Genomic DNA, 13277 nt, shown 5'->3' on the forward strand with positions numbered 1-13277 from the left:
GAGTCAGATGCTTAACCGACTGAGCCACCCAGGCGCCCCCTGGGTAATTGAGACATTTTCACAGTATTTCTTCTTCCAACCCATGAGTGTGGAATGTCTTTCCCTGTGACATCTTGAGAAGTTCTTTCATCAGTGTTTTATTTGTTTTGGTGCAATTATAAATGGGATGGTTTTCTTAATTTCACGTTCTGCAACTTCATTATTGATGTATGGAAATGCAACAGATTTCTGTACCTTGAATTTGTATCCTGAATTTGTGCATCAGTTCTGGCAGTTTTTTGGTGGAGTCTTCAGGGTTTTCTATATAAAAGTATCATGTCATCTGCAAATAGTCAAATTTTTACTTCTTTATTGTTGATCTGGATGCCTTTTATTTCTTTTTATTGCTGTGTTAAGTAACAGTGGTGAGAGCGGGCATCCTGTCTTGGTCTTGACCTTAGCGGGAAAGCTCTCAAGATTTTCCCCCACTGAGGATGATGTTGGTTGTGGATTTTTCATGTAAGGCCTTTATCATGTTGAAGTATGTTTCCTCTAAAGCTATTTGCAGAGGGTTTTTTTTTTTTTTAATATCACGAATGGATGTTGTACTTTGTCAAATGCTTTTTTCGTATCCATTGAAACCATCATATGGGTTTTATTCTCTTATTGCTGTGACATATCACGTTGATTGCGAACACTGAACCACTGTTGCAACCCAGGAATAGATCCCATTTGATTGTGGTGAATGATTCCTTTAATTAGTGTTGGATTTGGTTTGCTAGGGTTTTGTTGAGAATTTTTGCATCCGTGTTCTTCAGATACGTTGGCCAGTAGTTCTTTCCTTCAACGGTGTCTTTATCTGGTTTCGTATCAGGGTAATGCTGGCCTCATAGAATGGATTTGAGAGTTCTCCTTCCTTTTCCATTTTTTGGAGCAGTTTGAGAAGAACAGGTATTAACTCTTCTTTAAATGTTTGGTAGAGTTCACCTGTGAAGCCATCCGGTCCTGGACTTTTGTTCATTGGGTGTTTTCTGATTACTGACTCAATTTCTTTGCTGGTAATTGGAGTGTTGACATTTTTTATTTTTTCCTGCTTCAGTTTTAGTAGTTTGTGTGTTTCTAATAATTTATCCATTTCTTCTAGGTTGTCCAATTTTTTGGCTGTAGGTTTTCATAATATTCTGTTATAATTGTATTTCTGTGCTGTTGGTGGTTATTTCTCCTCTCTCCTTTGTGATTTTATTTATTTGGGTCCCCGCCGCCCCACCCCTGCTCTTTGGTGAGTCTGGCTAGAGGTTTCTTAATTTTGTTCATCTTTCTAAAGAGCCAGCTTCTGGTTTCCTTGATCTGTTCTATTGTTTTTTAAGTTTCTAGAACATTTGTTTCTGCTCTAATCTTTATTATTTGCTTCCTTCTGCTGGGTTTGAGTTTTGTCTATTCTTCTTCTCCTGGTTCCTTTAGCTATAAGGTTAGGTTGTTTGAGACTTTTCTAGATTCTGGAGGTCAGCCTGTGTTGCTATAAACCTCCCTCTTAGAGCCGCTTTTGCTGCATTCCAAAGCAGGTTGTAATTTTTAAAACATGAATCATGTTTTTGATGTCACTTCTAAAAGATCTCTGACCAACACGTGATTACACAGATTTTCTCCTATGTTTTGTTTTTGTAGGCTTATAGTTTCAGGTCTTACATTTAGGTCTATGATTTATTTTGAGCAATTTTTGTTTATAGCATGAGGACTGGATGGAGGTTAACTTTTTCCACATATGTTTATCTAACTGTTAAGGTCTCACTTGTTGAAAAGACTGTTTTTTCCTCCGAGCAATTACCTGTGCATCCCTAGTGAAGTCTGATTGGCCATGTTTGCGTGGGTCTGTGTTTGGACTCTGTTCTGTTCCACTGAGTCTCCGTGTCCCTCCCTTGGCCAGCACTACACTGTCTTCTCACTGTGGCTTCAGATGAATCTTGACATGATGTCGTCTGAGTCTTCCAACTTTGTTCTTTCTTGGAATTGTTTTGGAAATTTAAGGTCCTTGGGGTTTCCATACGAACTTGAGAACCAACTGTCGGTTTCCACAGACAGAGGCTGGTGGCAGCTGTGCTGGGTTGCTCGGTCCCACCACTGCTGGTGGGAGTCTGAACCGGCGCAAACACGTTGAAAAAGAACTTAACGCTGGCGAAGAAGAGAGGCAGCAGGAGAGCAGCGGGTGCGCCTCGCAGACGCTCACACGCAGGGAGCCGTGGTCCCGGGGATGCCGCCACACACCCTGAAGGCCCCACACGTGACGAGGGCCAGTGGGTCTGTGACTCGAGGTGTGCTCACGGAAGCAGGTGGCACGCAGCCGCGGAAACAGAAAGAACAGCTTACACAGCAGCGTCCACGACGGGCTGCCTGAGGCTCTGTTCCTACGAGGCTGGAACCGGAGGAATCCTGCCGTTTCTGGATGTGTGCCGAATGAAACTGTTCAGGGAGGCAGGGAGGTGATGGAAACCATCCCGACGGTAGTCGCTGGTGCAGAAGGGGGCGAGTCGGGGCGAGGCCAGGCCTGTGGGCAGTGCTCTTCCTCCTCCAGTTCACCGGCCCGGGGCTGGGGGGAGTGGTGCCTATTTCCCGGCTCTTCTGTGAACTGTCCTCACCTGTCATAGGCACTCCTGTACCAGCAGGGCTCGGGGTGGCCCTAGACAGCCCTGTGCCCCCATGACCCAGTCAGCAGAGTCTCCGGGTCTTTCCCCCCCGCCCCACCCCCGCCCTCCACCCAGCTGCTACACCCCTGGAGCAGGACTCCTCAACTGTCCCAACAAGGACCCCCAAGAGCCACAAGGAAAGCAAGCCTGCTGTGGCCGACCTGGGGGTCCAAGGCTGGGATTTCCTTTAAATGTTACATTAGCTTAACTATGACTACAAATGTCAATCCACTCCATAAGCAGTGTTTATTTGAGCACGAACACACACGCGCGCGCACACACACACACACACACACACACACACACACTCTAATACACTGTTGTTTAACATCGAAGCCCTAGAAACACCCCACACAGTCCAGCCCTCTGGCGCGTGGGCTCCTCAGAGCCTCCCAGGAGGCCGGCAGGTGCTCGATGTGCTTCCCTAACGCGGTTCACCCCCACCCCTGCTCACCTGCAGGGCGCCCCTCCTCCCGCTTCTTGCCGTCCAGCTTCCCAGACTCCTTCTGGCTTGTCATGTCTATGGGAGGGGACTCATTGCCCTCAATCTTTTGCCCAGAAAAGCTGGTGGTGATTTTATCGTAAATACCTTTATCTTCATATGTGAACAGACTGCTCTAAAAAGAGAACATGAGACTTTTACTGGCAGTTTCCTGCTTGCCTTTCCCACTCACCTGCCCAGACCCCCGTTGTCGGGGGGCCACGTGGAAAGCCCAACCGTGATCCCCTCGCCAGCTCCCACTCTGTCCCGAGCCAGGCACCCAGATGACAGCAGGGCCTCCTTGCCCAGGGGCCCAGGGCCGGCCCCCGCCTCTCTTGTCTCTAGCCCAGGCTGGCTGGCTCCTCCTTGTTCGCCGTGGACACCGACACCCAGTCGTGAATTCGGCCGCGTGCCGGGCTCTGGCACGCGGCTCGCCGCACTGTGTGCCCTCCTCCCTTGGGAGGCCTGGCTCCTCCACCGGCGTGTGGCTGGGGACCCAGGCTCCTGCTCCACACTCTCCTGGCTTCAGCTCCGACGCCTTCGGGCCTGCGAGCTGGCCCGGCCTGCGCCCCCCACCTCACCCACCACCCCTTCGCCCTGCCCTGGGTTCACACCCCCAGCCCCTCGCACCTCTGCCCCGACCCCATCGGTCCTGTCCCTCCTCAGGGGAGACACTTCCAGGGTCTTTCCCGAGACCCCTTAACGAGTGGACCCAACTGCAAAGCAGTTCAGGGCTTCCTGTGGGAAGTTTCTCTCACCCTTCTTCACCCCTACACCCCTGAAAGACCTCCCAGCGTCCCCTGGCTGTGACAGAAGTTGCCTCCACAGATGGGGTCCCACCTATGCCCCTCAGGCTATTTCCATTCACTTAGGAGCATGTCTGCACAGCCTTCCCAGGAGAAGACCGCAGCTCACCTCGCCCCTTTGGAAAGGTCCTCCTGGCTGCCCGCCCCGTGCTGGGACCTGACAGGTGCGTCAGGAGAAAGGTGGCCCCTTGTGGCTCTCAGGCTTGGAGCTCCTGGCCACCGCCCTGTCAGTCACCGCACCCTCAAGAGGGGTCAGTGTCCCGTTGCCACCGCACCTGCCAGGTGGCTCCAGGTGTCCTCCTTACGGAGACCAGTCTCTCCCACTTCGCCTGACGATGGCACCCCCGTTCCCCCTTCTCCTCCAGCCCTGCGCTGACAGACTCCTCCCCCTCACCACCAGCTCTACGCTGCCGGGGCTGTGTCGTGGGCGGGGGCGGCATCACACCGTGCCCCTGGCTGAGTAGCCACGGCTACTGATCGGAAGCGGGCCACACACTCACTGTTTTCGCGACCGACTGGGAGATGTCCATCTCACAGGACTCTGATGCCCGAAGAAACTTGAACTTGGTGCCCAGACCTCCGACGTTGGTCAGCGTGACGACCCGGGAGGCGGTCTCACCCACCACGTAGCTGCCAAAGTCGATGAGCTCCTTGTCAAGAGACAGCTGCCAAGAGAGCCAGGGATGAGCCAGGGCGGCCGCCGAGTCTGCGGCCAGCTCTCCTCTCCCACCTGTGGCCCTGCGGCCCTGGGGACTCGGGCTCAGGGTCGGGGTCAGCATCCGGCTCCAGGCGGGGCCTCTACACACCCGAGGAACAGGGTCCGCGTCCTAGAAATCATAGGCTTGAAGCGTGACAATTTGGGAGCTCCTGAGTCCAAATTTTGAACAGTCAAGTCAGCTAAGAAGCAACGAGCTATTAAGCCCTGGAAAGACGGAGGAACCTCAAATGCACATTACTAAGAACCTGAAAAGGGCATACGGCATGATTCCAACTGTGTGGCATTCTGGAAAAGGCAAAATTCAGGACACAGTAGGGAGAGCAGTGGATGCCAGCGGTTTGTGGGGAGGGAGGGATGAACAGGCGGAGCACAGAGGATCGGGGGGGGGGGGGGGGCGGTCAAAGTACTCCGTGTGACCCAGTGGTGACCGCGCGTCATTACAGCTTTGCCCAAACCACAGAGCACAGCCGCGAGCGACCCTTTGTAGACCAGGCACCCTGGGAGACCATGCCGTGTCCCCGTCCTTTGTCTGCGGCCACAGACGGCCCCTCGGAGGGGAGGGCGACGGTGGGGACAACTGTGTGTGGGCGCAGGGGCACGATCTGACTCGGTCAGTTTGATGAAGCGCCCGATGACAGGGAGTCGGGAAAGGTGTGAGCTGAGCAGCTCCGGGGGAGAGTGGGGTCTGTGGGCTGAAGGCGACCGGGGCGCGGGCAGCAGGTGCGGGAGCCCCGCCCCCGCTATCGGACGGGAGCTCACAGGTAGGCAAGGGCAGAGGCTGGTCCGGTCGGTGCGGGTGGAAGGGCCGACGTGCCAGCAGCGGGCACACCTGCGCACGCACCACTTTCTCACGCCCTGTCTGGAACGAGGAACTGGGCTGCTGGAGGTCTCGCTCCAGGGCTGGCACAGCAGATGGGCACGTGAGCCCTGGGCGTTGTCTGGCAAGAGCGGAAGTCCTCAACGAGAAATGCTCCGAGCACAGCGTAACCGTGCGCCTGAGGGACAGGGAGGCGAAGCTGCTCCCACGGTGCGGACGGGAAAAGTGTGAGCAGCGACAGAAAGTCGTATTTGGTTCTGGTCCAGAGAGTGAAGTAAATCAACGATTTTATGGATTAATGAACGAGGAAGAGATCAGTGTCCGTCACAGAAGAGTGCCAAGCGGTTCACCGGGACGTCCAGTCCTCCCGGCCCCGGGCCTCCCACGGAGCGCGGTTTGGCGGGAGGACGGCAGAGAAGCGTCACAGTGAGAAGTCGGGCGGTGAAGGCCACGTCACAGCACGAGGCTGGGTGGCGGTGCGCGCCCTTGATGGGATTCGGCCAGAACCACCGCGGCGGCCTTCCGGAAACCCGCCACCCCAGTCTACTCGTGAGATAAACTCTGGACAAATCCCAGCGGGGGACATTCTACACAGCAACTGCCTGGCACCCTCCCAAACCGTCAGGTCATCAACAAAGAGAAAGTCCCAGAAAGTGTCACAGCCGCAAAGACCCTACGGCAAAACAGCAGCATAAGGAACGTGCCACGTTCCTGGGGTGTGACGCCAGCACAGAAATTGGACGTGAGGTAAAATCTAAGGGAATGTGAATATCGTGTCTTCTCCAGCTAATAATCATCATAATGCGTCAACACTGGTTAATAATTTAATAAGCATGCTACCCTACATAAGATGTTTCTGGGGCAACCTGGGTGGGGAGTCAGCCAGAATCGCATGTTTTGTGTTAACGCCAGAACCATTCTAGAAAATAAAGTCATTTCAAAACGAGCCGAGCTACCACACCCCTCGCTGTGGGGCTGAGTGGACACAGTAAGGCTCAGAGGGTCTGGGGACGAGGCTGCCATCCCTGTGAGATCAATGTGGTGCAGGCACATCCCCCAGGGCACACCTCCCCCTACCCTCGTGGGCATGGGCATCTTGGCCATCTGGGCGCTGGCTAAGAAGGTCGTGTGCAGCCTGCCACCCCGGGCAGCTTTTCTGGCCGCCAGTTTTGGAGACCCAGGGGCCCCACTCTCTTCTCTGCCCCCGCGGGACCAGAGGCGGCAGACAGACGAGAGCTTCCCACAGACCAGACACGGAGCAGCCTGTGCGCATACGTGGGTGTGCACGTGTGTGCACGGGTGTGCGTCTGCATGTGGATGTGTGAGCGCGCGTGCGTGTGTATGGAGTAGGTGGCAGGTGACCCGTCTCCTGGTTACAGGTCACCAGACTTCCAGGAGCCACATCTACGCAGGATGGGAGGGTGGCCGCTCCCACGGCTGCAGGCAGGGCCCGGGCAGAGGCCGGTGTGTTCTGAGCATGGGGGTGACAGGTGATGACACGCGACTGCGTGGCTAGGGGACGACACTGCGGGGCATTCTCCCTTTTTCCTGTGCACGATGGAGCCCTGAACGTCAGCGGGACACAGAGCCGCCCTGGGAAGACTCTACTGCCCAGCCTACCTTGCGGCCAGGGCTCACCACGCGACGGTCACTTCCGGCTGGTGCAGGGGACCTGACAGGAGGGATGGTGCCTTGGAAGCCATTTGTGGAGGGTGGCAGGGCGGCGCAGCCCAGACCCTCGCATCGGAGGCAGAGATGAGTCCTTGCTTAGGGCGCCTTCGTCATGGCAGCTCCACCTGATGGTTCGGTGGAGGCCAGAGGCACTCCGACCCGAGCTGGGTGTGTGACTGGAGGGCGCTGGCCTCGTGTGCACTCGGCGAAGGGCCGGGCCAGCAGGTGAGTACCCTCCGGGCCTGCTCAGAAAGGAGCCCGAGGCCACACCACGCAGGGAGCACCACGCTGGGTCCTATGTGTGAATCCTGACTCTGGCACGCACGTGCTCCTTCTGGGGGCCTGTCCCCAGCGAGCCCTGCTGCCTGGGCCACTGCGAGAAGGGGGTATACACGCGGCAAGGGGTGCGGGAGGCCACAGCAGACGTTGGCTCTCCACAGCCTCAGCGAGGCTCGGCAGCCCCCGGCAGGGCTGCCACCATCCGGGCCACGGTACTCGGGCCGTGTGTGAACCCAGGCAGGGCCCAGGGCTGCCACGGCCACGGCGGAGCGACCTGAGTGCTGAGAACGGAGACCATACGATCGGAACATGCAGAGCACGCAACACCCACGAATCCACAAGAAAACAGGAAAAAGAGAAGCTAACCGGCCGTTGGGAATGATAATTGTTCCAACCCCTCCTTACTCGGAGCACTAGTGAAGGAGGGAGAACATGAGAAGCAACAGCTTCATGCAGAAAACAACATCAGCGGCCTTCCCCCCGGAGCCCCGGGCGGAGGAAGCACAGCTGTCACCGAAGACCTGTCCCCCCCCACGGAGGAAGGGGCTGCAGGGGGCAGCCTTGCTCTGTGGGGAGGTGGCAATCCCTGTCGTGCCCGGGTACAAGGCACAGTGATCTGCCGTCGTGTCGCTGGGAGAGCCGTCACCAGGAGACCTGTCACCCAGAACTCTGTCACCTGGAGGTCCATCACCAGGAGATCTGTCACCAGGAGACTAGTCTTGGCGGCAGCACCAGCGCAGGTGGGAAGAAAGACTCAGGGACTTGAAGACAGGACAACGGGGGTGTCGAGTCTGAAGGAAAGCGAGTAGGGCTTACGGGACCGCGGGTGGACCAGTGTCCCATCACAGGGGGCCCAGGAGCAGAAAAGGAGGAATCTGGCCCAAAATTCCCAAGGGGATATGAATATCAAAGAAGCTCTATAAACTCCCAGTAAGATGGACCCGAAGAGACCCACACCGAGACGCGTCATAATCAAACTGCTGTGAGACAGACTCCCGAGGGCCACAGGGGAGACATGACCCAGCACACGAGGCCTCGGCGAGATTTCAGGGGCTTCGGAGGCTAGAGGGCAGTGGGTCGGTGTATACAAAGGGCCAAAAGGAAAAAGCGTCAACCAAAAACCCTTCTCCAGCAAAACTGTCCTTCAAAAGTGAGGGAGAAACCATGACATTCCCAGACGAACAGCCCCGTGGGCACTCAGCCCTGCAGGAGACGCTCCTGCACAAGAGACAGTCACTCGAAACATTAAGGGGAAATACAGCCCCATCGAAGCGAGCACACAGGCAGTATAGAAGCTAGAGCTCTCGTAACGATGGTCTGTAACCGCACCGTGTGTTTTCTACATGATTTCACAGTCTAATACTTTCTTTTTTAAAGCAGGTATTAGTCTAAAAGCTAACGTTATCATCACTTTGGTTTGTAACTCCACGTTTTGTTTTAAGAGACTAACGCATTTAAGACGTTATTAGTTTGTGGTCTTGGACACACGGTCACAAAGATGCGATTCTGTGACATTAACAGCCGAAGGGGGTGGGGACCGAGCTGTAAAGGAGCGGACGTCTCACAGGCTTCCGAATTTAAGCTGCTATAAATCCAAATCAGAATGCTTTAACTTCAGGATGTTAAACGTAATCCCTTGGTAACCACAAAGAAAATAGCTACAGCACAAACACAAAAGGAAATGAGAAAGGAACTTAAACGTTTCGCTATAAAAAAATCAACTGAACACAAAAGAAGACAGCCACACAGGAAACGAGGGACGCGTGAAAACACGGGGCAACATGACGGAAGCAAGCTGGCCGAGGCTGCCGCGCGGATGGCTCCTGAGGACACGTGCTAAGCCACAGAAGCCCGTCACAAAGGACAAGTGCCACGTGATTCCACTTATGTAAGGCACTTGGAGCTTTCAAATCCCTGGAGACCAGGGTGGGGAGGAGGCGCCCGGGGGCGGAGAGGGCGGCACAGGACAGAGCTTGGGTTCCGGAAGGTGGGAGAGTTCCGGAAAGGATGGGGGCGGCGCCTGCCTGTTGTGAATGTACTTAATCTACTGCAGCGCGGACCCTCGCGCGGCCAAGACGGTGCACTCCGTGCCGCGTGTGTTTTGCCACAACGAAAGATGGAAGGGAGAAAAGGGAATGGCTTACAACAACACAGCAGTCACACGCCGGTGCCCGGCTGACAGAGCAGAAGACCCGGGAGGCGGCTCGGGGCGGCTGGCGCGCGTGAACGTGGACCGGGAACGGGCGCTGGTTAGGCGTGCTCACGTTCCGGGCGAGAATTCCAGACCGCGGTCGCCCCTCATCCATTCCCTCCTTCGGCCCGCCCTCCCGTGCGGCCGGGACGGGGGGCTCCTCTGCTCCCCTGACGCAGGGCGCTGCCACGCGACTTGCTTTAGTCAGCGTGGGGACAGGGGACGAGAGTGGTGTGAAATGTGCTCGTGTGGCTGGCCTTCGTTGCCTGGGCGACGACCGTCGTCCGCGAGAGGCTCCCGCCAGGAGGCCCCGTCACCTGCAGCCTGGAGCCAGCCGCCCGGCCGAGCCCGGCCTGGGTCGGCCAAACCACAGTCGCCGGCGTTTCTGTGGCCGTGAGACAGAACGCTTGTGGCTGCGATAAGCTGCTAGACGTAGGAGGTTTTGTTCTGCAGCATCGCCGCAGTCAGCGCTGACTTGCTCGCTCGGGAGAGGCGATGACGTGGCGGTTTCCGTAGCAGAACCTCCTCCTTTGAGATGCGCGTGGAAGTTTTGCGAGGGTGCAGTGTTGAGTGTTACGCTATCGCTGGTCTACTTGGAAGCGGGTCAGCAAGACAGACAGACAGACAGACAGACGAGGCAAATGTGGTGAATGCCAACAGATGGGATCCAGGCAGCACACGGGCCTTCACTGTGCTGTGTTTCCTGCTTTTCCTTATGTTTGAAATTTTCTTAATCAAAAGAAGAATGGGTGGTGACTACACTTACCATAGTGAGCACCAGGTGACGGAGGCGTGGAATCACTTGTTGCGTGCCTGACACGAATGTGACACTGCGTGTCAACTCCACTCCAATAGTAAAAATTAAAAATTAATTATAAAGTTTTAAAAAGAACCAGTTCTGCACTGCAAAGGCAAATAAGGCGAAAAGGCAACTTCTGGTACGGGAGAAAATATTTGCAACTCAAAATGTATAAAGAACTCACACAACTCAATAGCAAAACACTAAGCAATTTGATTAAAACCGGGCAGAGAGGGGCACCTGGGCGGCTCAGTTGGTTGAGTGTCCGACCTCAGCTCAGGTCATGATTTCACAGCTTGTGAGTTTGAGCCCCGCATCGGGCTGTGTGCTGACAGCTCAGAACTTGGGACCTGCTTCAGATTCTGTGTCCTTCTCTTGCTCTGCCTCTCCCCAGCTCATGCTCGGTTTCTCTCTCTCTCAAGAGAAAAAAAATTAAAGGGGTGCCTGGGTGGCTCAGTCGGCTAAGCATCCGACTTTGGCTCAGGTCATGATCTCGTGGTTCATGAGTTCAAGCCCCACATCGGGTTCTGTGCTGACAGCTCAGAGCCTGGGGCCTGCTTCCGATTCTGTGTCTCCCTCTCTCTCTGCCCCTCCCCTGCTCATGCTCTGTCTCTCTCAAATATAAACATTTAAAAAAAAAAAACTGGGCAGAGGATCTGAATAGACATTTCTCCAAAGAAGACATCCAGATGGCTAACAGGCACATGGAAAGATGCTCAACATCATGGATCATCAGGGAAATACCACTCACAGCCACAAGGTGCCACCACCTCACACCTGTCAGGCTGGCTTCAGTCAACAACACGGGAAACAACAGGTGTCGGTGAGGATGCGGAGAAAGGGGGACCGTGCACTGTTGCGGGGAGTGCACGCTGGTGCGGCCACTCGGGGGCAGTGTGGAGGCTCCTCCAAAGTTAAAACAGAGCTACCCTAGACCCAGCCATCACACCTCTGACAATACATCCAAAGGACATGAAACCACTAATGGGACCCCCACTGTCTGCACCTTCATATTCACAGCAACATTATTTACAATAACCAGCCAGTGAGGACAGCCTAAGTGTCTGTCAATGGACGAACGGAAGAAGGTGGGGCATACACACAGTGGAATTAAAAAAAAAGGCAATCTTGCCATTTGTAATAGCACCGATGGACCTTGAGGGCACTGGGCTAGGTGAGATAAGCCAGACAGAGAAAGACACATCCTGTGTGGCTTCACGCAGGTGTGGAATCAAGCCCATAGACACAGAGAGCAGAGTGGTGGTTGAGGAGGCAGGGGGCGGTTGAGATGGGGAAAGGGGGTCAAAGGGTACAAACTTGAGTTATCGGCTCTGGGGGCATAACGCACAGCCTGGTGACCACGCTTTAAAAGAGAAATCGAGGGGACACCCCAGAGCTGCCGAGGGGACCAGCATCTCCCGAGATGGGCCCGAGGGTCTCCTGCGACCTGGGCTCTGCACAGCACGGGATTTACGCCCTCCCCCCCCCCACCCGGCATCCCGCTTTCCAGCGTCAATGTGAGCGTTTACCTCCCCAAGAACGGCCTGCGTGCTCCGATCCACCCCTGGGCCGGCCCCAGCCTGACCTGAGCTGTTCGGACCTGGGCCCAGACCCAGGATGCACGGTGCAGCCCCACCCAGCTCAGGCGTCCCTGGACCTACCATACACTTCTTCGTGGAACACTTCAGTGGAACAGAAAATCCACCCGTCTGAGCCAGAAATGAGACGCTTCCTTCCAGATCCTTGTTTATCTAAAAAATAAAACACCCAAGCACCATAACATTTGTAACTTTGCCCAGGGACACGGGCTGTGTCTCTACAACCACGGGCTGGGCCTGGGCCCGTCCGACCACTCTAACACACCCCACTTAGACCCAAGAGCACCTACAGACCCGCCTGCTGGCTACGAACCCTCAGCGCAGGCCCCTAATTGTGACCAATGCCAGGTACGTGCCGCAAGTGCCTGGAGATAAAGCGGCACAGGGGCGTGTGTGACCCCTGCTGAGGCCCTCGCGTCCTTCCCCCGTCATCTGTGTCTGCAGAGACCCCGTTCTACCCACCACCCACTCACGACGGGTGAGAAAAATCCCTGCACATCATCTGCTTTTGGAACAGACGCTCACCATGGGCTTGAAGGTGACAAGGACTTCGCAGGACATCCCGGCTGACATGGGACCAGGGGGGTCAAAGCTGTAGGCACAACAATCCATGGGGCTCGACATCAGATTGACGGGGGAGGCGCTGTTGGAACTTCCCAACAGCCAGGGCCCCGAGCAGGCACCGAGTGGGCCTTCTGGAGCCCTCCCCGCCCATCCTGGGTGTTGTGTCCCAGTGCCCAGGCCCCAGGAGACACTCAAATAACATCTGAATGTGTGCGGAGTGAGTAAAGGGGCGAGTGAGGCGCGTCCCCAGAGGGAACGGATGCCAGGGGCCAAGCGGCGGCCGCGGTTCCCTGGGGACATGCGGTGTCAGGTCTGGAACCAAGGGCCTCGTGTTTTAACACTAGCGTGAGGGCTGGGAGCCAGCTGGGAGCTAGCACGGACCCTGCACACAGCTGGCACCCTCTGAACCCCACTTTCAGTGAAGGAGCCAGGAAAAGAGCCCCCGCTTCACAGGGAGACTCAAAGGCAGTCGGTCTGTCTTGGTCTGGATCCTGGGTGAGGAAAAGCAGCTTCCAGAGAATTGCTAACCTGAGGTGTGTTTTCACAAGGTTGAATTTTACCTAAGGTGCTTGGATTAGAAATACGCAAGCTAAAAATTTAATGTAATTGCTTTCCCCTGCCTGGTAATGACCCCACATACCAGGCAGAAGAAATCCAAAACTTCTCCAGGGGGGAGGGAAGCTTTTGGATACT

At 55.5% G+C, this 13277-nt stretch overlaps 1 protein-coding gene across 4 annotated transcripts in view; it reads right to left on the minus strand.

The window, feature by feature from the left end:
* CFAP74 (cilia and flagella associated protein 74) overlaps positions 1–13277 on the minus strand; it is a 64623-nt gene that overhangs the window by 22309 nt on the left and 29037 nt on the right. For 3 of the 4 annotated variants that reach the window (XM_042996275.1, XM_042996278.1, XM_042996274.1), the window contains exons 15-18: positions 12546–12612; positions 12084–12173; positions 4448–4612; positions 3115–3277 (exon numbers count right to left, since the gene is read on the minus strand). In XM_042996275.1, the coding sequence (XP_042852209.1) occupies positions 3115–3277; positions 4448–4612; positions 12084–12173; positions 12546–12612 (485 nt within the window). The remainder of the gene's footprint in view (positions 1–3114; positions 3278–4447; positions 4613–12083; positions 12174–12545; positions 12613–13277) is intronic. The other variant, XM_042996276.1, reaches the window with a different exon arrangement.

Source organism: Panthera tigris, chromosome C1, assembly GCF_018350195.1.
Source record: "Panthera tigris isolate Pti1 chromosome C1, P.tigris_Pti1_mat1.1, whole genome shotgun sequence".
NCBI classification, from domain to species: domain Eukaryota; kingdom Metazoa; phylum Chordata; class Mammalia; order Carnivora; family Felidae; genus Panthera; species Panthera tigris.